Source organism: Theobroma cacao, chromosome 5, assembly GCF_053813885.1.
Source record: "Theobroma cacao isolate CCN51 chromosome 5, ASM5381388v1, whole genome shotgun sequence".
Lineage (NCBI taxonomy): Eukaryota > Viridiplantae > Streptophyta > Magnoliopsida > Malvales > Malvaceae > Theobroma > Theobroma cacao.
In genome coordinates this window covers 13,649,466-13,674,936 of record NC_142643.1, presented here as the reverse complement: position 1 = coordinate 13,674,936, position 25,471 = coordinate 13,649,466, and the positions used below count along the sequence as shown (strand labels likewise).

At 34.5% G+C, this 25,471-nt stretch overlaps 1 protein-coding gene and 1 non-coding gene across 2 annotated transcripts; one reads left to right on the top strand and one right to left on the bottom strand.

Annotated features, from left to right (window-relative positions):
* Positions 1–4,031: 4,031 nt before the first annotated feature.
* Positions 4,032–9,248, bottom strand: LOC148762467 (uncharacterized). Its single transcript, XM_088806606.1, has 7 exons — positions 9,168–9,248; positions 8,306–8,693; positions 7,968–8,263; positions 7,256–7,886; positions 6,832–7,153; positions 5,440–5,718; positions 4,032–5,277 (listed from the first exon to the last, which is right to left on the bottom strand). The coding sequence occupies exons 1-7, from the start codon at positions 9,246–9,248 to the stop codon at positions 4,032–4,034; spliced, it is 3,243 nt and encodes a 1,080-aa protein (XP_088662732.1).
* LOC148762468 (small nucleolar RNA R71) lies at positions 8,716–8,822 on the top strand. Its single transcript, XR_016026791.1, has one exon. It is a non-coding gene; the product is annotated as a small nucleolar RNA R71 (small nucleolar RNA).
* Positions 9,249–25,471: the final 16,223 nt, after the last annotated feature.

The following is a 25,471-nucleotide window of genomic DNA, read 5'->3' as shown; positions in this document are numbered from 1 at the left end:
TTTTTTTTCACACCTTTCTCCCTCAATTTATCTTTAAGCTCAAATCACTCTTTAGAACGATTAACATACTTAGGGGGTGAGATGTCACGACCCGAAACCTCCCTCAGGCCCATGACAATCGCCGAGACGTCCCGATTGACACTCATTATCCGAAATGCCAACCGGAACCCCGCAAGGCTTACATATCAGTTTCTTTCCTTTCCTGTGAGCAATCATTGTTAAATATCGAGTTTTTAGAGAATATATACTATTTTAGATAAAAAACAATCAAAATAAAATTTTCGCCACACAGGGGTATTTTGGTCATTTTTTTCTCAAAAATTTCGAAACTGGCTAAAACGTAATATACAAGTACAAAACACATAATTCATATTCAAAATGAGTTTAAAAGTCTGAAATCTTCATTTAAAACGAAATTACGGTTATTTGAATATAATAAGAAAATAAAAGAAATATTAAGGAAAATATTCTATTTTCTTATAAAACAATATTTATAGAGTTATACGTGAATAATTTTTATAGCGTAAAAGCTAAATAAATTTATACATACTGAAATACAGTAAGCCAAAATATTTAATTTAATTTACAATAACAAGATGGCCCCCGAATAAACAAAAGTAAAGAGGACTGTGAACCTACGGTTTGGAAAATGCAGATCCAATGGTAGTCCTCGATGAGATTAGCAATCTACAGTCTATACTGAACCTGAAATGGGTGGAAAGGAGTTGGGTGAGATTTTGCAATCCCAATGAGTAAACAGACATTATCATAAATATCTAAAGGCGAGTAAAATGGAGGCAAGTTTAAACAATAAATTTCAACCCATTTCATAATGTTTTCAATTTATTTCTTAAACCACAAAATATTTGTAATTTACCAAAACAATTGTTAAGGCTTATGTCTTTTATTAAAACAAGGCTCAAGCCAAAACTAATCCTCGGGGATACCTTGGCCGAGGCATCTAACCGAGTCCACCAAGGGTGTTAAAATATTCACACGTGAAACACATTTTTATTTTTAAAAACCAGCCGTTCCTTGGCGTTGGCCGAGTTACACATTCACGTGGGGGTTCGACGTGAAGTGAGCTCTAATACTACCCCAGGAGTTACCCTCCTTGCCTCTACAACCGGAGTAACTATATAACTGGGTTTACCGTGCCCCTCTAATAGGCAGTCCACAAAAACCCGTCACTGCAGTGACTAACCCACCAATTTTAATAAAATTTTGACAGTATAACGTGGCTTTTATTTATTTATCCAGCATGCATAGTAAAAACAACTTACATAAATTTCCCAATGCACTCACAGAATATAGCCACATATACTCATTTCTCATAAGCCATTCCTAGGAAAATATATATTTTTCAAGTTAATTTGTAGCCTCCAATTACTCAATTTCATAATCAATACAATATATTTTTATTTGTCACATTTATTCCTAAAACATTAAAAATCCCGTTTTAATCTCGTTCTCATTTCATAAAATACATAAAGGGCATTTAAAAATAAACTCTAGATAATTTACAATAATAATAAGTTTACTCACCATTTGTACAAACTAAAAGCTTTCTAAGCGCCCCGATCACTACTCGTCGGGTACGACATCTTTGCCTTTTCCGGAAGGCTCTCCTCCTTGACACATTACAAAAATTTACACAATTCATCACATGGATGCTAAATCACTATATAATTAACTTAAATCCTATACTAATGCATGGTATGAAATGCAATAGCCTAAAACGGCTTAAACGCGGTATTAACCTATTTTTGGCACTTTGCCCGATAAATTGCTAATGCACTTCATTTTAGCTCTAAATCATCCCATTCTCTCTCCAACATTTCTAACCATTAAATATCAGCCAATAACCTTCTAAAAACAAAAAAATCAGCTCACTCCCTTCCTTGGAAAATTCGGCCAAAAATTGGACATTAACTCGGTTAATTTTCTACTTTGTTTTTCTATCACGTTTAATCGTTTTTCATCATTTTCTCTTCATTTCCCTTAGAATAAAATCAATTCATCATCATTGTACAGCATTGAGCATTCAGCCAAGAGTGGGTATTGTGAAAATTTAATGATTTCTTGGCCAATTTAATTTCTAAACACATTTAACTAACTAAAACTATCAATTTAACTAAAAATCAAAACCTAAAAATTTCAATTTCTCTCCCCTAGAATTTCGTCCAGCCCTTGATATCACTTTTTGATCTCTCTCCTCAAGCATGCTAAATGGAAATAAAGGCATAGGAAAGGTAGAAATCAAGCTAAAATCGAAAAATCTTATCGTTAGACGCGTAAACGGTCGAAAATCGCGAATTTCCCTTTGAATTTTCTTGTTTCTCTTTGGTTTTTCTTTTTTTCTTCCTTTCCTCTCTATTTCCTCTCTTGTTCTTCCTTATGGCCAGCCAGCACTCAAAATTTGGGTTTAAATGGGCTGACTTTTCATTAAAATAATATTATTTCATTAAAAAAATACCACGTGTCACTTTCCCATTGGCCCATTTTTAAAATTTCATCCATTTGTTTCCAAATTTTCACCATACACTTGTCCCACATATCCATAGCTTAGATAAAATTCTCAGACTTATCCAAAGTCTCGGTAGAGTAATTTTTGAAATTTACACTTTTGCCCCCGTAAAAGTAAAAAATTATATTTTTGCCCAAAAAACTAAAAAATTGCCCATAGACATATTTTTCATCCCTTATACTCATACCATTCTCCAATTTGTCAAATTTGATCTAAATTCTCTCAAAATCTCAAATTTTATCCGTGGGTGGTAAAATTACGATTTTGCCCCTACACTCCAGAAATCACCAGCATTAAACTTTTTCACTTCCTATCATTAAATTTTACTCCAAATAGTTAATCTTGGTAAAAATTTAACTCCATGATCAAATTATTATCTTAGGTGGCAAAATGACGATTTTGCCATTGAATATCAAAATTTCTAATTTTATCCCAAATGAACCCTCGAACTCCGAACAATCATTTTTAGCCATTCCTGGACTATAAAATATTAAATTTCATCCTACAATTTCTATTTGAACTAGTTCGAGGTTAAATCAATTTAAATGTACCGTTAGGTACAATATTAGGTTTCGTCTATTCTTAGGTGCTTTTCTAGCGTAATAACATGCTACTCAATGCATGTATGTCATGACATGTATTTATAGGGTCGGGTTTTACATGAGAGGTTCAAATTGCTGGGATTAAATAAACAGGCTAAGGCTAATATAACTGTGCGATTACAAAGAAAAGGTAAATTAGGCTCAAAAGGGTGACTAGGGATAAATATAACAAGGTAGGCTCAAAAAGGCTCAAACGATCCAAAGATGGCCTAAATCACTTCCTATCCTAAATGTTATCTAAGATTTCGCCTCGAGAGAGAATCAAACAAATTCTAGAATTCTTGACTCCACTATACTTTTTCATCAATATAAAATTTCTCTAAATCACACATAAATTCTAAGTAAAAGAGTATAGTGCTTCAAATTATTGGAAGTCACATTCTAAAATAAAGCTAACACAAGAATATCACATAAAATAAATCATAACTATATACTTCCCAAAAGCTAAGAATAAAAAGATAATTAAAATATCATCCTAGGATTGGGACAATCAAGAATAAGATATAACTATCTCAAAATTTTTTTTAACACAACAAAACATGCAAATCACAAATAAAACATGTAAATAAACTAACAAAATTCTAAACTACTCCCCTAAACTTAGAATGAACATTGTCCTCGATGTGATAAAAGAAAATAAAAGACAAGGGACAAGAATACTCCCCTCACTCCGAATCTGTTTTTTGACCTGTAAAAAGGGAAAAGAATAGATAATAATAATAATAATAATAATAATAATAATAAAGTAAAATAATAATAATAAAAATAATAATAAAATAAAAATAAAAATAAAAATAAAATGAAATAAAATAAAATAAACCAAAATTGAGTAAGGTTAAGAAGCTTGGGTTGCCTCCCAAGAAGCGCTTCATTTATAGTCTTTGGCTGGACTGTCTTGGACTCTAGGCCTTATCAAGCAAGTGAATTGAGGACTGTTGATCATTGATTTCGCCTCCCCAATAATGCTTTAATCTTTGTCCATTGACTTTAAATTTTTGACCATATATCCCTCTAACTTCGATCGCTCCATGTGGGAATACCTCATTAATAATAAAAGGACCAGACCACCTTGATTTGAGCTTTCCCGAAAATAATTTTAAGCGAGAATTATAAAGCAACACTGCTTGTCCTGGCTCAAAGCTTCTTGCCAATATCTTCTTATCATGCCATTGCTTCGTTTTCTCTTTGTAGAGTTTGGCATTCTCATAAGCTTGAAGGCGAAATTCATCAAGCTCATTTAACTGCAACAACCTTTGCTCACCTGCTGCTTGTAGATCAAAATTTAACTTCTTGACAGCCCAATAAGCATTATGTTCAAGTTTCGCCGGTAAGTGACAAGCTTTGCCAAAGACCAACTTATATGGAGACATACCAATCGGGGTCTTGTAAGTAGTCTTATATGCCCACAATGCATCATCCAATCTCTTAGACCAATCTTTTCTTGTGGGACACACGGTTTTCTCCAAAATCCTCTTGATTTCGCGATTCGATACTTCTACTTGGCCACTAGTCTGAGGATGGTACTCAGTGGCAACCTTATGTTTAACTCCATATTTTGCCAGAAGGGCATCAAAATATTTGTTGCAAAAGTGACTTCCCTCATCACTAATGATTGCCCTTGAAGTGCTGAATCGAGTGAAAATATTTTTCTTGATGAAATTCATGACCATCTTCGAATCATTATGAGGAAAGGCTGCTGCTTCAACCCACTTGGAGACATAATCCACAGCAAGCAAAATGTATTTGTTGTTATATGAGGATATGAACGTACCCATGAAGTCAATACCCCATACATCAAAAATTTCTATCTCCATGATGTTGTTGAGAGGCATCTCATGTTGGCTTGAGATATTTCCCACCCTTTGGCACCTGTCACAATGCAATACAAAATTATGAGCATCCTTAAATAATGTAGGCCAATACAAACCTGATTGGAGGACTTTAGCAGCAATCCTTGTTCCTCCAAAATGTCCTCCATAATCTAAAGAATGGCAATGGTGAAGCACACTTTGAATCTCTTCCTTTGGGACGCATTTTCTGAACATCTGGTTTTTACACTGTTTGAACAAGTAAGGCTCATCCCAAAAATAAAATTTAACATCATGCAAAAATTTCTTTTTCTGATGAAAATTTAAATCAGGGGGAATAATATTACTTACCAAATAGTTTACAAAATCAACATACCAAGGAAGTGATTTCTTACCAACTTGAAGGATTTGTTCATTAGGAAACGTCTCTTTGATTATGGTCGAATCCTTACCTTGAGCTTCAATTTCTAATCTTGAGAGGTGGTCTGTAACTTGATTTTCTGTTCCTTTTCTATCACGAATCTCAAGATCAAATTCTTGAAGTAAGAGGATCCATCTTATCAATCTTGGCTTAGCATCTTTCTTGGCAATCAAATACTTGATAGCTGAGTGATCAGTGTACACTATCACCTTTGTCCCCACGAGATAGGAGCGAAATTTGTCAAAAGCAAAAACCACAGCTAAGAGCTCATTTTTTGTCGTGGTATAATTTTTCTGAGCCTCGTTCAAAGTCTTGCTAGCATAATAGATGGAATGGAAGATTTTATCCTTCTTTTGTCCCAAAACAGCTCCCATCGCATAATCACTCGCATCACACATTAGCTCAAAAGGAAGAGTCCAATCGGGACTAATTATGATAGGTGCAGATATTAATCTTTTCTTCAATTCATCAAAAGCAACAAGACATTCATTATCAAACTTAAATGGCACATCTTTCTCCAATAAATTGCAAAGTGGTTTAGAAATTTTTGAAAAGTCCTTAATAAATCTTCTATAAAAATCAGCATGACCAAGAAAACTTCTAATACCTTGGACATTTATTGGAGGTGGTAATTTCTTAATTGCTTCAATTTTTGCTTTATCTACCTCAATGCCATTACTAGAGATCTTGTGCCTAAGAACAATACCTTCTCGCACCATGAAGTGACATTTCTCCCAATTGAGCACCAAATTTGTCTCTTCGCACCTCTTGAGTACCCTAGCAAGATTTAAAAGACAATCATCAAAATTATTTCCAAAGACTGAGAAATCATCCATAAATACCTCCAGGCATTTTTCCACCATGTTTGTGAATATGGCCATCATGCATCGTTGAAAGGTGGCAGGTGCATTACATAATCCAAATGGTATTCTTCTAAAAGCATAGGTGCCATAAGGACATGTAAATGTAGTCTTTTCCTGATCTTTAGGAGCAATAACAATTTGGTTATAGCCAGAATAACCATCTAGAAAACAATAATATTCCTTACCAGCCAAGCGATCTAACATTTGATCAATGAATGGAAGAGGGAAGTGATCTTTCCTTGTAGCTTTATTGAGCTTGCGGTAGTCCATGCACACTCTCCATCCAGTCACCGTTCTTGTTGGAATGAGCTCATTATTGTCATTGGCCACCACAGTCATTCCTCCTTTCTTAGGAACACATTGAACTGGACTTACCCATGAGCTATCAGAGATAGGGTAGATTATTCCGGCATCCAACCACTTGATGATTTCCTTCTTGACCACTTCCTTCATGATGGGATTCAATTTTCTTTGTTGTTCAATTGTGGCTTTGTGATCTTCCTCAAAAAGAATTTTGTGCATGCAAATAGAAGGGCTAATTACCTTAATATCAACTATGGTCCACACTATTGCTTTCTTGAATTCTCTAAGTGTTCGCAATAACTTCTCCTCTTGCAAGCTAGTAAGAGCATCAGAAATAATAACCGGAAGAGTGGAAGATTTTCCAAGAAAAGCATAACTCAAGTGTACTGGTAGAGGTTTGAGTTCCAAAGTAGGTGGCTCCTCAACGGAAGGCTTAGAAGTTGGCACTAAAGAAGCTGAAATATCTAAAGACTCAAATTGATGATTAGTTCTAAATCTGGAGTGAGCATTCAACAAATTTGAATATTCAATAAACTTATCATCATTCCTATCAGAGTTAGAGATTAAACATGCTTCAAGAGGATCATTGGGATTTTCTTCTAAGAAAACATCATGTGTCAAATTGTTCACTACACTCACAGAAAAATAGTCTTCAGATGTCATAGGCAATTTTAAAGCTTTGAAAATATTAAATGTTACCTGTTAGTCTTGAACTCTCAAAGTAAGCTCACCTTGTTCAACATCAATTAAAGCTCTAGTAGTTGCTAAGAATGGCCTCCCAAGAATGATTGGAATTTGCCTATCTTCTTCCATGTCAAGAATTATAAAATCAACTGGAAAAATAAATTTATCTACCTTGACAAGAACATCTTCAATAATTCCCCTTGGGTACACATAAGAACGATCAGCCAATTGCAAAGTTACAAAAGTGGGTTTGCATTCCCCCAAACCAAGTTTCTCAAAAATTGACCAAGGCATTAAATTGATACTTGCACCTAAATCACTCAAAGCTTTTGTAAAAAATAAATTACCAATAGTGCAAGGGATTGTGAAACTACTTGGATCTTTGAGTTTTGGTGGTAGCTTGTTTTGGAGAATTGCACTACACTCTTCTGTAAGGGAGACAGTTTCAAACTCACCTAACTTTCTCTTTTTGGAGAGGATGTCCTTCAAGAACTTGACATAACTAGGCATTTGTTCCAAAGCTTCAGCAAAAGGAATATTTATGTGTAATTTCTTAAAGACATCAATGAACTTCTGAAATTGCTTCTCAAGCTTTTGCTTTTGGAGCCTTTGGGGAAAAGGTGGTGGAGGATGGATGACTTGAGAAACTCCTTGATTTTCAACCTTGACCTTCTCTTTCTATTCAACTTCACTTTCTTTCTCACAAATTCTTTCATTATCAACATGTTCATTCTCAGGTTCAACTACTTTTTCATTCACCCCTTCAATCTCTTTTCCATTCCTTAAGGTGATTGCTTGGCATTGTTCCTTACCTTTAGGATTGATTTCTGTGTCACTAGGTAAGGAACCTTGAGGTCTACTATTGACGAAATTTGCAAGTTGTCCCACTTGAGTTTCAAAATTTCTCAAGGATGCTCCAAAGCTTTGAATTATCGCATCATTCTTGGATATATATTGCAAAAGTAGTTCTTCCACTTGGGGTTTCTTTTCAGGAAGTGGTGGTCTAACTTGCTGTTGAAATCCCAGAGGCATGTTGGGTTTTGGATTGGAAGGCCCTGCATTGTTATTTCATGAAAAATTTGGATGGTTTCTCCAACCAGGATTATAAGTATTAGAATATGGGTTGTTCTGCTGTCTGTTAAAGTTCCCCACAAACTGAACTGATTTAGAATTGTATGGACATTGATCATTTGAATGGCCATCCCCACACATCTCACAAATTGAATTTTGAACTGCATGAACTCCCATTGTGTCGATCTTTTTGGATAGTGCAGCCACTTGCACGACTAAGTTGCTCATTGCATCAACTTCATAGGCTCCAAAAGCTTTTCTCAAACCCGACCTTTCTGAAGGCCATTGATAATTATTTGAAGCCATCTCTTCCAACAATTTATAAGCATCTGCCGCATTCTTACTCATCAATGCCCCACCAGCAGCAGCATCAATTGTGGTTTTAATTGACCCAATAAGCCCATTATAGAATGTCTGAACTTGCAACCAATCAAGAAGCCCATGATGTGGACATCTTCGCAGTAGTTCTTTAAACCTCTCCCAAGCTTCATACAAAGACTCACCATCAAATTGTGTGAATGAGGTGATATCGTTCCTCAACTTTGCAGTCTTTGCAGGTGGAAAGAACTTTGCGAGAAACTTTTGAGCCAATTCTTCCCATGTAGTGATAGACCCATTAGGCTGTGAATTAAGCCAACTTTTTGCTTTATCCCTCAGAGAGAATGGAAACAGTCTCAATTTAATAACATCATCAGTTACTACATTATATTTAAAGGTATCGTAAATCTCCAGGAAATTTACTAAATGAGCATTAGGATCATCACTGGGTAACCCACCAAACTGGACTGAAGACTAAATCATCTAAATATAGGCTGGTTTAATTTCAAAATTATTCGCATTGATGGAAGGTATCCTAATGCTTTGGTGCAAATCTTGCAACAGAGGAACTGCATAGTCTCGCAATGCTCTATTTGCTTCGGGAACCACATTAATGGCATTATTACCATTATTAATGTTATCCTCGGCCATTGTCTAATTTAAAACTGCAACTTGTAAATTCTCCCTTCGACGCCTTCTGAAAATTCTTTCTATCTCAGGATCAAAAGGAACAAGATTCAAGTTGTCTCTTCTTTGCATACAATGACCAAAGATATCTGCAAGAAAATAAAAGCTAAAATTAAAATAAGAAAAATAAAATTTGAAGTAAGACTAAATTGTTTGGTATTAGTATTAGTAATAAATCTATAATTAATTCCCCGGCAACGGCGCCAAAAACTTGTCAGTTAAAATCCTACTACGCAAGTATACGTATCGAATAGATAGTATATTAGCAAGCAGAGTATCGATCCCACAGGGAATTGATCTAAAACTTTACTAAGTACTAAAATTAAAACAATTCAATCTTATCCAAACAATCAAAATTAAGTAATTAACTAAAACTGATTAACTGAAATTAAAACTAATAAGAAAAATCAAAATAATAATAATCTTGAGAAAATATCAAATTAAACAAACCTAGGATTACAATATCCCTCACACTTCATCTAAATCTTACCTCTCTTCCTTAACTTATTTCAATGGGTTGAATTGCTAACCTAGAGTCCTAAATTATTTATAAGGGTCTCCCGACTCGTCCTATAAAAATATCTATTTTAATCAAAACACTATATCCCTATGTGAATTGAAATTAAAACAGACTCATTAAGTTCAGGCTCTAATCTGGCTACATATGGCCTATAGGTATATCCCTATCCTATACGCAAATCAATTAATTTGATCATATGCTATCCCAATTTTAGTTTACTCTAAACTCCCTTTCCCAAGTTTGTTTAGGTTCCTAAATCAATTTAATTGGTGATCAGGCAATTAAAAGCATTAAGAACAAATTGAAATAAACAATTCAAATTCCATTAAAATAAGTAAGAAAGAGATTAAAAACTTAAACTACATGTGAGTTCAATTGCAATCCTAGAGAAAGAAGTTTAGGTACTCATAATTGCAAAATAAAATAATATTGTATAAACTTCAACCATTAAAAGTATCAAGATAAAAGCTAAGGAAGAAAACAAAACAATATTCTCCGCCTTGATCTTCAAGTTTCGGCCTCAACTTCTAGTTTCTTGAATCTCCCAAAGGTTGTCTTCCTCTTTTTTTAATGTTGTCAAACATATCTTATTTATACTAATAGACTAAACCTAAAGTTCCTTAAGTAGACTTAGGGTTTAATTGGGCTTAAAAGTATAATAAGAGGCCCAAAATTCAAATTGTCAATCTTTACAAATTTCCATTCCCGGCACAGTACGTCTACTATTTTTCGATGCGATTTTCTCTATCTTCAACGCGGAACTGGGTAAAGTGATCTGCACAAAAGTTGTAGCTCTTTCTCTTAGCTTTCCACTGGTCTAATAATCGCATCATTTGGAGTTCTGTAACTCGAGATATGGCCAAAATACTGAAACATATGCAAGCAGATTCTGGGTCTTTCAACATCTTACTTTCCAAAATTAAGCCCAAATCACCTTTAATCTTACAAAAAATATAAAAACTAATCAATAATAAACAAATTAAAAGAAATAACATAAAATTAAAAAAACTAACTTAAAAGTAACCTAATTATAAAAACAACTAAAAATAAGTAAATTATAATTGAAAATTGAGGACTTATCTAATATTTAATAACAAAATTAGAGTAAAATAATTCTATAAAATAGAATTATCACTAGACCCTATGATGTGGAGCAAAAGTAGTTTGGTCATTTTCCTAGCAAGCTCCTAAAAGTGGGTTTTCTATATTATTAAGGCCTAAGTAGGCCTAAGACATAAATGAATGATGAAAATAAGGATAAAATGGTGAAGGAAATAGAAATAATGATGATTTCCAAGGTAGGGGCAAAATGATCATTTTTCATCTCGAGTCGAAATTTTTAAAGTTTCGTGAACCCAAGTATTTCTAGACTATTATGGACTTTATCTCAGTGTCAAAAGAGTAAAAAGATTGCATAAAGGATTGGAGGAAGACAAAGCCAACTTGTTAAGGGCATTTTCGTAATTTAAGTGAAGTTTGGATAAGCTTAGGCTATTATAAATATCTCATTTCTCCAGCAGCTTCTTCATTTTTCTAGCAGCTTCTTGTTCTTCTTCCTCCCATCTCACGTTTCTTCATCTTCCATGGAAGCCTCCCTTAAAGCTGCCATAACTTTCTCTCTCTAGCTTCAATTTTCATGCTTTTGAGCACTTTTTCATAGAATCTTTTGTGCTCTTTCACTCTCCCACCTTAAAACCCTCAAAAGTCTTTGTTCAGCACTTTCTCTCACTAGTTGGAAGTTTTAGAGAGAGAAAGAGAGACTTGCCATAATAGCCTGAAAACTCTTGAAAAGGAGTTCAACTATAAGTCCACCAAGGTGAGAGATGAGTTAGGGTTGATTTAAGGTGGTTAGAGATGGCTAATAATTAGAATTGTGGGCTGTTATATTTTTTATGGTTATATTGTGTGTGATAGGTTCCAACGAGGCCTCACATGTTCGTTTGAAGCAATAATCGAAGTTAGAGTCAATTAAAGATTCAACAAATATTGGTTAGTGAACTTGCATTTCAAAATTTCTTTGGGAAATGTATATGTATTTGGATGAAACATTTGAATGATTTTATCCAACCTTTCTTTAAAAATGTGTGCCGCGGAACAAGCCTTTGATAAAATGTTTTGATGCTGTGAAAATGTGAAATGTGTGAAAGGATGAATCCATGTGCTCCTATATTATGTTGATATATATATATATATATATATATATATATATATATATGAATATATGTTATGCATTGATGAATAATGTTGTGTGATGATGTTGAAATGTGCGAGTAGGGAGTGCACACATGATGATGTTGAAGTGTGAGAGTAGGGAGTGCACACATGATGATGATATTGCATTGAGCTGAATGTGGCGGGATGGTATGCATGATTATGTATGTATATATATATGTGTGTGTGTGTGTGTGTGTGTTATAGAAAGTTTATGATTATAATATGTGATTGAAGTGAATAATGAGAAACTTGATTATTGTAAATGTGTTCACTTTGATGTGCAATATGGTAGGATTGGATTTTGTGGCATGTGAAAATCCTTTAATTGTCATTTGCCTTGAATCTCACTGCAGCAAGAAACTTTCGGGTGGTCTCAAAATTCTGGTGCAGTGCTTCCACTTTAACAATGATTTTGGCCACCTTTCGTTTAGAACTGGGCAAATCGGTAAACATAAAAGTTGTAGCCAAGCCTCTTGGCTTTCTAATGGTCTAAAAATAATGTCAATTGGACTTATGTAGTGGGAGATATACTTGAAAAACCAAAACATATGCAAACTAAGACTGTTTCTCGCTATAGCGAGAAACTTGCTGTCATGCTTGCTACCTTGCTTGATTTTGACATATTTTTTACCTATTTAACTTCATGGATTGATCATGGGTTTTTGCAACACTATGAGGTTATTAATCAAAGTTTGAAATGAGCAATTTTTTAGTAAGAAATTAAATTAATTGCATTGTTTTTGAAACAAGTGCATCATGATTTCCAAGTTCTCCTTATCGATTGCTTGTTCCCTTCTTATGTTCGCTCACTGAGTTTTATACTCACATTTTTAAACTCCATGTTTTCAGATTTGGAGGCAGTTGGGACCTAGATTGAGTGTCCACGTATGCTCGTCTTCTTGGTAGGTACTATGGCATCCAATAGCAGTACCTTCACTTAAAGTCAGTCCATCGACGGTTGAGAGTCTTTTATCTGTGTACACGTATATGTAATGTAAACTACTAAGAGTCATGCTATAAATGAAGTATGTATGTGTTGGATTGATGATAATGCCCTTATGAGACGACAATGAATGACAATACTTTGAGATAATACAAATATGAATATTTGGTTTGTCACGACCCGGAACCTCCCTCGGGCCCATAACAACCGCCGCGACGTCCCAATTGACACTCATTACTTGAAATGCCAATCAGAACCCCGCAAAGCTTACATATCAGTTTCTTACCTTTTCTGTGAGCAATCATTTTTAAACATTCCATTTAAAACAATTACCGATCATTTTCAACTCAAATAAATCCAAAGAAATTTTTTTTAAAAGGATTTATAGACAAATATCACTATTCAAAATATTGATTAAAATATAGCATTTTTATATAAAGCAATATTTATAGAAACACGTGTAAGAAATCTTTTGTAATGTGTAAGTAAAATAAATTCATACATACAAAAATTTACTAAGTTATAATGTACAATAATGGTTACAATGACAAGTGGCCCAAAATACACCCAGTGTTGGTGCTAAAAACCTACTGTCTGTGTGGTAGAGATGTCAACTGGAATCCTTGACAAAATAGGGTATCTACAAGCTACCACAGACCTGAAATGTTTGGAAAGGAGGTGGTGAGATTTGCAATCCTAATGAGTAAACAGACATTATCATAAATATCTAAAGGCGAGTAAAATGGAGGCAAGTTTAAACAACAAATTACGAACCATTTCATAATGTTTTCAATTTATTTCTTAAACCATACAATATTTGTAATTTACCAAAACAGTTGTTAAGGCTTATGTCTTTTATAAAAGAAAACAAGGGTCAAGCCAAAACTAATCCTCGGGGATACCTTGGCCAAGGCATCTAACCGAGTTCGCCAAGGTTGTTATAACATTTACATGTGAAACACATTTTTATTTTTAAAACAAGCTGTTCCTTGGTGTTGGCCGAGTTACACATTTACGTGGGGGTTCGACGTGAAGTGAGCTCTAATACTACCTCGGGAGTTACCCTCCTCGCCTCTACAACCGGAGTAACTATATAACCGGGATTACCGTGCCCCTCTAATAGGCAGTCCACGAAAACCCGTCACTGTAGTGACTAACCCACCAATTTTAATAAAATTTCGATAATATAACGTGGCTTTTATTTATTTATCCAGTCTGCATAGTAAAAACAGCTTACATAAATTTCCCAATGCACTTACAAAATATAGCCACATATACTTATATCTCATAAGCCATTCATAGGAAAATATATAATTTTCAAGACAGTTAACAACCTCCAATTACTCAATTTCATAATCAACACAATATATTTTTATTTGTCACATTTATTTCTAAAACATCAAAAATCCCGTTTTAATCTCATTTTCGTTTCATAAAATACATAAAGAGCATTTTAAAATAACTCTAGATAATTCACAATAATAATAGGTTTACTCACCGTTTGTACAAACTAAAAGCTTTCTAGGTGCCCCGATAACTACTCATCGAGTACGATTTCCTTGCCTTTATCGGAAGGCTCTCCTCCTAGACACATTGCAAAAATTTACTCAATTCATCACATTAATGCTAAATCACTATATATTTGACTTAAATCCTATACTAATGCATGGTATGAAATACAATAGTCAAAAACGGCTTAAACGCGGTATTAACCTATTTTTGTCACTTTACCCAATAAATTGCTAACGCGCTCCATTTTAGCTTTAAATTGTCCCATTCTCTCTCCAACATTTCTAACCATTAAATATCAGCCAATAACCTTCTAAAATCACCAAAATCAGTTCACTTTCCTCCTTTGAAAATTCGGCCAAAAATGGGACATTAACTCGGTAAATTTTCTACTTTGTTTTTCTATCACATTTAACCATTTTTCATCATTTTCTCTTCATTTCTCTTAGAATAAAAATCAGATCATCATCATTTTACCTCATTGCAGATTTGGCCAAGGGTGGGTATTGTGAAAATTTAATGCTTTCTTGCCCAATTTAATTTCTAAACACATTTAACCAACTAAAACTACCAATTTAACTAAAAATCAAAACCTAAAAATTCCAAAATCTCTCCCCTAGAATTTCGTCCAGCCCTTGATGTCACTTTTAGATCTCTCTCCTCAAGCATGCTAAATGGAAACAAAGGCATAGGAAAGGTAGAAATCAAGCTAAAGTCGAAAAATCTTACCGTTAGATGCATAAACGGGCAAAAAACGCGAATTCCCCTTTGAATTTTCTTGTTTCTCTTTGGTTTTTCTGTTTTTCTTCCTTTCCTCTCTATTTTCTCTCTTGTTCTCCCTTATTGCCGGCCAGCACTTAAAATGGGGTTTAAATGGGCTGACTTTTCATTAAAATAATATTATATCATTAAAAAATACCACGTGTCACTCTCCCATTGGCCCATTTTTAAAATTTCATCCATTTGTTTCCAAATTTTCACCATACACTTGTCCCACATATCCATAGCTTAGATAAAATTCTCAGACTTATCCAAAGTCTTGGTGGAGTAATTTTTGAAATTTACACTTTTACCCCCGTAAAATTTAAAAATTACATTTTTACCCCAAAAATTGAAAAATTGCCCATAGACATATTTTTATCCCTTATACTCATACCATTCTCCAATTTGTCAAATGTGATCTAAATTCTCTCAAAATCTCAAATTTTGTCCACGAGTGGAAAAATTACGATTTTACCCCTGAACATAAAAATTTTCAAATTTTCCCCAAATGAACCCTCGAACTCCGAACAATCATTTTTAGTCATTCCTTGACTATAAAATGTTAAATTCCATCCTACGATTCCTATTTAAACTAGTTCGAGGTTAAATCAATTCAAGTGTACCGTTAGGTACGATATCGGGTTTCATCTATTCTTAGGTGCTTTCCTAGCATAATAACATGCTACTCAGTGCATGTATGTCATGATATGTGTTTATAGGGTCGGGTTTTACACGGTTGCTATAAAATATTACTAAAACATTCATCGTTGAGAATTACAACACATGGTTTTAAAGATGATGGATGGAATGAAGAACAAGATCTCATAAAGAGGCTTGCTTGGGCCTAGTGGGCTATAACCACTAAGCCCATGCACCAGTCATAGCCTAGAATTTGGGTTGTGACAAAGGTGGTATTAGAGCTCTAGGTTTAGTCAAGTCCTAAGGATTCTCGTGTCAGTCAGCGGAGTTGTCGGAGTTAATGTAGAGTCTTGTTTATGGTTTGTGACTGCAACACAATTCATAGACAAGAGGCTATATGAACTCCTATTCCTAGTAACCTACCCTCTTACTAACATTGTGCAATGGTCATAAGTGGTGCCGTTGTCCAGGTTTGAAATGCCACCCGAGACATGAGTTATTGTTGGAAAGATTTTAAGCAAATGCTTCTAATGAAAGGTTAATGTAATAACAAATCCCTCCGATTAAAGATGGAGGAGATTGAAGTTGGACTAATAGGTCCATAATGACTTATTCATTCAGTGGAGTTATAATTTAAGCCCATAATTGTCAATGGGAAGAAATTGGATGACATTGGATCATTATTAAGGTCAATATAAAGGAACACGTACGATAATGGTAATAAGGCATGCACTTTGACTAGAATGAATAATGATGGTTGTAATTTACTTGGAGTGTATAGATCTAAGTATTGAGGAAGGTGTAAACTGATGTTTATGTGCACGAAGGTAAGTGCACTATGTTAAATGAGCTGGTTATGCCTCTATAGAAATGGTGTCAGCTTTTGAAATATTTTTTAAGTGTATAAGTGTCGACTATGTGCATAGCAGCTTAGATGGAATTGGTTTCGATTTCAATTAAGTAATTACAAAATCCTAAGGTTCGATTTGAACTATTATGGTTTATAGTTATAAGTACATGAATTAGCTTAATGGTGAAATTCAGTGACTATTATAATTGATCTGTGGTCATCAAGTGAGAGGTTGATAAACAAATTTTCTCTAAAGAGGAGCATGAACCTTGTTATGTTATGCGTGAGGTCAAATGATTAAAGGACTAGTTGTGGATTTGATAGATTGAAGTTAAATGACTGAGAGATGTCAAATCTAGTCTAAATGCCATATGGAGTTCTATATTTGAGTTTGATATACGAATTGCTTTAACGATCAATTTAAAAATCTATTGGGTTCAATATGCAATCTATGATAAAAATGATCAGTTTCGAATGTGATCTTCATAGAGGTAAAGGATTTAGGAAATATCAATTTTTGGGTAAGTTCTAAGAGGGGGTTTCTACATCTTAAGTTTAAGAAATTTTGATTTTTATAACCGCAAGGGCGAAATGCAATAGTTAAGTAAATCATATACTTTATAAATGTAATTGGTTAAGGATTGGTGAGTAAAGTTAAGATCTCAACACTAAGTGGTGTACAACTTGATGTTTAGGTATTTAAGAGTTATTTGGAAACAATTGTCTAATCAAGTTGCATTAAATGTTGTGGTAAAGGTATACGATCGTTAATAGTGGAATATGACTAAAGGATGATCTTGGCATACCACAAAAGGTGAAATGTGGAGTAGACATGTCGAATTGAGGAAAGTAAGAAAGGGGTTCTTACACATGGTAATGGATGTTGACATTTAAATGGATGTGTATATGTATATGTGGAGTTACTTATGTCATTGGTAGAAACAAAGAATTGTTCTTAGCGATTTGAGATTTGAACACAATATCCCCGGTGGGTTGCATAGATGGTATTATAAGATACTAAATTGACAAAATATATGCTATTAGAAATAATTATGAAAATGAAGGAAGAATAAATTCTAGAATTTTGAAGTAATGATGTGAACATAAGTAGAATGATCAAGATAGACAAAATTCATGATGATACTAAGTTGAAGTGGTTAAACTATTTGAGTTATAAGATAAAAAAGACAACTAGTTGCGAATACAAAGGAATTGTGGAGCACTAGGAGCAGTGAATAATTATGTGTGTGGTGTTATACGTATATGGTAAAGTTATTACACAATATGGAAAGATTGTCCTAAGGTGGGATTTATTGATTATTGACAAGTGTTAAGGGATGAGATGAATTTGAAGTATTGGCTTGGCCTATTATATGTGATAAATACAAAATAATATAAATGGTTATGGAAATTGTGACTTAAGCTTGGAGGAAAACCAAACGGTCGAGGATGATCAATGTAGTAACCTTAAATGTAGATGAACAACATTGATTAATGTTGGTCCCTATAATATGTGCTAGAAGAGGGGGGGGGGGTGAATAACACAGTTTGGCTCTTAACAATATTGGAAACTAATTTCCAGAACTTAAGAAAATAAAAAACAGAGTACAAGATGCACAACAATTTAGAGTAGTTCGGTCCAAGACCTACATCCACTACCTTGATTATCCAACCAAGGATTTTCCCAACAAATCCACTAAGATTCGGTGAAATTCACAAGCTTTCACCAAGCTTTACAATGGCTTTTTAAGGCTCAGCCAAAACCTTTTACACTAGTTTTTTCACAGGCTCAACCACTAGGTACAACAATCAAGCTATCCCAAGCTTGAACAAGCCTTTAAAGTGACTTCCTCACTCTAAGAATACAAAAAGAGTAGTAAAAAAAAGTACCTATGATCACTGGTTGATCTGATTGGTACAAGATTGAGTGCAAAATACAAATGCAAAGAGTAAGCGTTTAAGTGCAGTGAAGATTTTCTGGTTTTTCAACTCTTTATAGCTCAAATCTCATTCAAGGCTTCTTAAAACTTGTTTCTAATTATCGGAAGACCCTTTTATACTTAAAGAAGCAACTTTGATGGCAGTTTGGCAGTTTTATGTTTGTTGGAAATAGTTCAGGATGAGTTCTAGCCGTTAATCTATCTTGTAGTACTTTGGTTCAAATCGCAGACAGAGAGCTCTTAGTCGACTGACTTCGTTTACTAAGTTGGTTCTGTTTCAAGTTATAGATTCTGGCAAAGAGCAGTTAGTCGACTGACTTGGTCGACTAAGTTGATTCTGTTTCTCATACTCTTCAGCCTGCCATTCCTCCAATTTGAAACTTGGTCAACCAATATTCTTTCTTGTTTCACAAATAGGCTTCCTCTTTGTTAGATAGTTACATCTTGTTATTTTTATTCCTCTTTTTCTTTTGATATACTCTTTGAGGAGTTAAATGATTAATTTCATATATTAATTTTCCTGCACACGCAAGTAAAGATATTAGACACAAATGAATGGGAATGTTTTATTATCATCAAAAACTAATGGAGCCAACAATTTCCCATTTTTTGATGATGACAAAACATTCCTTGATTGACAGCATAATGTCCTTTTAGTCTTTTCAGTTTTTTGTAGAAAATGAGGATTGCTCCGCCGAAGTATATGCTCCGCCTTAGTGTGTGCATATTTTGCTTACTTTATTCTAGCAGATTTCATTCTTGTCATATAGAGAAAATGACATTATACACTTAGACTATATATGTGCATATACATGTGCAAAAATCTGGAATGATTTACAGTAATGAATGTTGATAGATTTTTCATAAAGAATTCAGCAGAGTTCTGTCAACAGCATATAGTCAATACATAGTGTCTATATCTATTTATAAACAGAAGTTATTCTCAATGCCATATTGAAAATCATTTATCAGCTTGTAAATCAATGTCAGCTTAGCGTCAGCAGATTTTGTTCATGACAGTAAAAATACCAAGATAACAAAATATCAACAGACTTCAATTTGTAACAGTTAAACAACATAGACATTTCAGCATTCACTTTTCACACACAACTATATAAACAATAGAATTAAACTTAAGCGTTCAAGTGCCACCATGGCACAAATAGTAGTTAATAAAAAAGTGTTTCAAAATTGCCCTTGGACAATTTTGCTTCCTATTTCCTATTTTTCTAAGTTCCTGCTCCTGATTTTGCTTTCTTTTCTTTCCTAGGTTCTTGGTTCCTCTACCCTAACATTTGTTTTTTAAATTTATTCTCTGGTTCTTGCACCTATTCTACTCCCCCTTTTTGTCAACATCAAAGGAAGGGGCTTCTATTCATCTGATGTGTCAGGGGGTGAGGATTTAGTGTCATAGAAAGGGTTTAGAGGAAAATGAGAGGGCTCTCGAAGAGGTGCTGACTATCTAGAGGAAGGTTTTGGTGAGGACTTATTTGAGATAGGGATTGGACTCTGAGGAGAAGAGCCTAAAACTAGTCTGGATTTTTCTACCAACCTGGAAGACTTTCTTCTCTTGAGAAAAGCTGTCTTGGTGGCCATAGTATTCTTTCCCTTGGTTGGTAGTTTTGCCTTAGTTGATAGTGCTACAGTGGCTTTTTCTTTCCCAGATTTTGTCTTTACTTTGGGAGATGATGCAGGTTTCTTTCATTTTCTTATACCTCCACCATCTTTTTGAGTTTCTGTCCTAGCAATGTCTTTTTCAGCTTGTCCCTCCTTAACCATTTGGTGGAAGATATCCATAATAGAAACTTCCTTTGTATTTGGAAGAGAGGCCTAGTGTTTCTTTGTTTCTGAACCAACCACTTTAGTTCCTTGTTCTGATTCATTTTTGCTTTGAAGTTCAAGAGAAGGTGTCTTGGCTGGCTAATCATCCCCTTGGTAAAAGTCATCAGTTTGCAGAACAGGATTGGTAGATTTATAGGTGGAACCTTCAGCTTGAATGCCATAACTTCGAACATGAGGAGCAGATTTTTTGCTGACTTAGTTGAACCTTCAGCACCTTGCTGTGTTGGTCAGTGCTAGATGTTGCAGAGTTTTCTGTAGCCATAAGTTTAGATGGAATGTTTTCCTTCTTCTTCAGCTTGTTTTCCAACTCAGTGATTCTCTATTCAATTTTTTGTAGCTTTTCTCCTTGGTCAGTCAGCTTTCCATCAATCCTCATGAGCAAGTTGAAAATTACTTCAGTTGAGAATCTGGAAAAGGCTCCTTTAGGTTGAGCAGGTAGACTGTGTTCTTTTCTTGGACCAATCTTGGGGTTCTTAATGAACTTTTCCCCATCGAGTATGTATCCCATTTTAACCAAGCTCCCATAATAAATAGCTTGATCTTTGGTTTTTACCTAGTCCATATCATACCTCTTTGCTCATATTCTTTTTTTCTGTACAAGGGATGTAATGACATTCCCATACGACAGATTAACCTTGTCAAGTCTACAAGCACTTCTCATTTTTTCAATCATATATCTTCCTAGATTCAGAGATACCCCGTTGAAGGCATGTTCCATTAGCCAAAGGTCTTGGAGGCTGATGTAGCTAAGACTTCCACTTCTACCCTAAATATTTGCTGCTATAAAATAGTGTAAAATTCTAATATGAGGGGTAAAACTCAGACCCGAATTGCTTTTTGAGGAGTATTTTTCCTTTCTCCTAGTGATGATCTCCCACAATGAGGATGGATCATATTTTTCAGGGAGCTCATACTCACCTTCTTCACATTCTATTTTCAGCAGGTTTTCTAAATCTTTAGCTGTCACAACAAATTCTTTTCCATTTAAATATACATTTAAACCATCTTCGACATAATCATCAAAATCAACTAAGTCCTTTCCTTTCAAAGCAATCCCAAAATAGAACTTTTTGACCAGACTTGCACAGTAAGACCTATTCTTAAAGGTGTTGTAACCTTTTAGTTTCAGTTCATTAAAGTACTCAAATAAACTAGTCTAGAATTCTACATTTTCATCAAAACTTTTCCAATTAATGAATTTGCCATAGGAGATTGGTGCATTTTCAATATTTTTGAACCTATATTCATGCAACTTATTCTTGAACTTCGAAAAAGAAGAACTAGTACCTTTGTGGAGTGAGGATTCTGTATTTTTCTTCTTGTCAATTTTTTGCTTCTTTTCTCTTAGTTTATTGGATATTTCTTTCACTGAAGTAGGCATGATTTTCTGTTTCTTCTTCAGACTTTCAGTTCCTGTTTTTTCCTCCATTGGCCTTTTCCTTTTCTTCTTTTCTGATATCTCTTTACTCTGAGATGTTCTTGCCATTTTGATTCTAGAGATTTTTAATGGTTAGGGTTTGAGTCAGTTTCAAAGGCAAACAGAAAGATTTGGGTTTTTATTTTTAGAGCAACGGGTTTCAAGGGAGAGAAGAAGAGGGTTGTCAGCAGTTATTTCTTAGAAAAACTGCTCACCTTCCCTTAAGAGCTGACCTACTTTCATTCTTTATAATTTCAAAATTCCCTATAAAATTTTGGTTATTTACCTTTGGCAGTATTTCTTCTTTCTCTTTGCACTAGGTAAACCAAATTTTTACCTCATTTTACTCCCCTTTCTCTAAACTGACTAAGTCTTATTATTTAATGCTATCAAACCACTCTTAGTTGACTAAGATTTCCTTAGTCGACTGAATGCACTTTGTTTTCTATGTGAGAGCCAAAGGTTTTCTTATAATTCCTTCATACTAATCATCCTAAATTTCTTCTAATCTCACAGAATCTATCTTCATTTAGAGGTTTGGTAAAAATGTCTACTAATTGATGTAAAATGTTCACAAATTCTATCTTAATATCATTTTTCACTACATGGTCTCTAATAAAATGGTGTCTTATGTCAATGTGCTTTGTCCTAGAGTGCTGCACAGGGTTTTTTGATATATTGATTGAACTTGTGTTATCACAGTATATTGGTACGTTATGCATAGTTATTCCATAGTCTTTTAATTATTGTTTGATCCAAAGAATTTGTGCACAGCAGCTACCTAGTGATACATACTCTACTTCAGCTGTTGACAAAGCTACTGAGTTTTGCTTCTTGCTGGACCAAGACACAAGCATGCTTCTTAAAAATTGGCATCTTCCACTAGTGCTTTTCCTATCAGTTCTGCTACCAGCAAAGTCAACATCTGAATATCCAACTTAGCTAAGAGTTGAGTCTCTAGAGTACCATACTCCTAGTCCTTGAGTTGTTGGCTCCATTTGTTTTTGATGATAATAAAATATTTCCATTTATTTGTGTCTAATACCTTTACTTGAGTGTGCAGAAAATTAATATATGAAATTAATTAATTTAACTCTTCAAAGAGTATATCAAAAGAAAAAGAGGAATAAAAATAACAAGATGTAACTATCTAACAGGGAGGATGCTTATTAGTGAAACAAGGAAGAATGTTGGTTGACCAAGTCTCAAAATTGGAGGAATGGTGGGTTGAAGAGTTTGAGAACAGAACCAACTTAGTTGATCAAATCAGTCGACTAAGTGCTCTATGCCAAGATCTGCAAACCAAAAACAGAATCAACTTAGTCAACCAAGTCAGTCGACTAAGAGCTCTTTGTTTGCAATTTGAACCAGAGCACTACAAGATAAATTAACGGCTAGAACTCATCCTCAACTGTTTCCAATGACCATAAACTGTCAAACTACCATCAGAGTTACATCTCCAAGTATAAAAAGGTCTTCCAACAATTAGAAACAAGTTTTAAGAAGCCTTGAAAGAAATCTGAGCTATAGAAAGTTGAAAAACCAGAAAACCTTCATTGCATTTGTCTGCACTTAAACACTTACTCTTTGCATTTGTATTTAGCACTCAATCTTGTACCACTCAGATCAACCAGTGATTATAGGTACCTTCTTTTACTACTTCTCTTGTATTCTTAGAGTGAGGGAGTCACTCTAAGGGGTTATTCAAGCTTGGGATAGCTTGATTGTTGTAGGTTGTGGTTGAGCCTTGAAAAATCACTTTGGGTTTTAGTTTAGCCCATGAAAAACTAGTGTAAAAGGTTGTGGTTGAGCCTTGAAGAACCACTTTAGGTTTTGGTTGATCCCGTGAAAAACCATTGCTAAAGGTTGTGGCTGAGCTTGCGAAAAGCCATTATAAAAGCTTGGTGGAAGCTTGTGAATTCCATTGTTTTTAGTGATTTAGTTTGGAAAATCCTTGGTTGAACAATCAAGGTAGTGGATGTAGGTATTGGACTGAACCACTATAAATTGCTATGCATTGTATACTCTGTTTTTATTTTCTTTGTTTTGAAAATTATTTCTTCATTTTGTCAAGAGCTAATTTGTGCTATTCACCCCCCCTTTAGCACATATTATCGGGACCAACAATTGGTATCATAGCTAGTTCCCTGTTATTAAGGCTTAACATCCTTAGGGAGGATTCATATGGCTCTCCAAAAATCAGTAGTGGCTAAGGGACAATCAACAAACAAACCACCTCTATTTGATGGCTCTAATTACCCTTATTGGAGCACTAGAATATCAATTTACATTAGAGCTATAGACTATGAAATGTGGGATGTCATAATTGATGGACCCTTTATGCCCTCAACCGTGAATGCAGTGACAAATGAGTTGATGCCCAAGCAAAGGTCTTAATGGACTGAGGCTGAAACTAAGAAAGTTCAAATAAATTTTAAGGCCATCAACACATTACATTGTGCCTTGACCCCTACTGAATTTAACAAAGTCTCAAGCTGTACAACAGCTAAACAAGTGTGGGAGAAACTTAGAATAATCCATGAAGGGACTTCTCAGGTAAAGGAGTCCAAAATTTCTCTGTTAAGACATGATTATGAAATGTTCAAAATGGAGCCTAGTGAAGATATCACCAGCATGTTTGATAGGTTTACAAACATCACAAATAAATTGAGTCAGCTAGGTAAGCCTATTCCTGAATAGGAATTAGTAAAAAGACTTCTTAAGAGTCTACTAAAAAACTGAAAGCCTAAAGTGACTGCCATTAGAGAGGCTAAAGATCTGAACATCATCACACTTGATGAGATTTGTGGTTCTCTTCTCACTCATAAGTCATAGCTTAAGGAAGAAGAAGAAGAAGACCGAAGGGAAACAAAGGAAAAGAAAAAGAGTATTGCACTTAAAGCCAGCATCCTTGAAGAAGAGTTGGAAGAACTTTCCTATGATGATGATGATGAAGAAGAATTAGCTCTGGTTGTAAGAAAATTAAGAAAGCTAATGTGCAGAAGAAATCGGAGGCTAGCTAGAAGAGGTTTCAGGAAAGACCAAGATGCCTCGTGGAAAAATGAAACAAATTGACTCCAACAAAAAGGAGGAGCTCATCTGTTACAAGTGCAAGAAACCTGTTCACTTCAAGTTCGAGTGTCCATTGCTGAAAGATGAAACTCCCAAGAAAAATAAGAAATCCAAGAAAGTAATTATGGCAGCTGCATGGTCGGACAGTGACACATCAAGCTCTGAAACTGATGATGAAAAATCTGAGAAAAGAGCAAACATCTGTTTAATGGCACAAGAGGATGAAACAGAGGTATCCTCATCCCCCTGTATTAATTCTTATGATGATTTACAAGATGAGTATGAGTGCCTTTATGATGAATTTGAAAATCTTTTTTCAAAATACAAATCATTAAAGAAAGAGGCTGCATCACTTGAAAATGATTTGGAACAAATCAAACAAGAATTTACTTCTGTTTTTGAGCAAAAAAATATTTTGCAAGTTGAGTTAGAACACTCAAAAACAGACTTTGAGGTTTTAAAACAAGAGCTGGAAAACA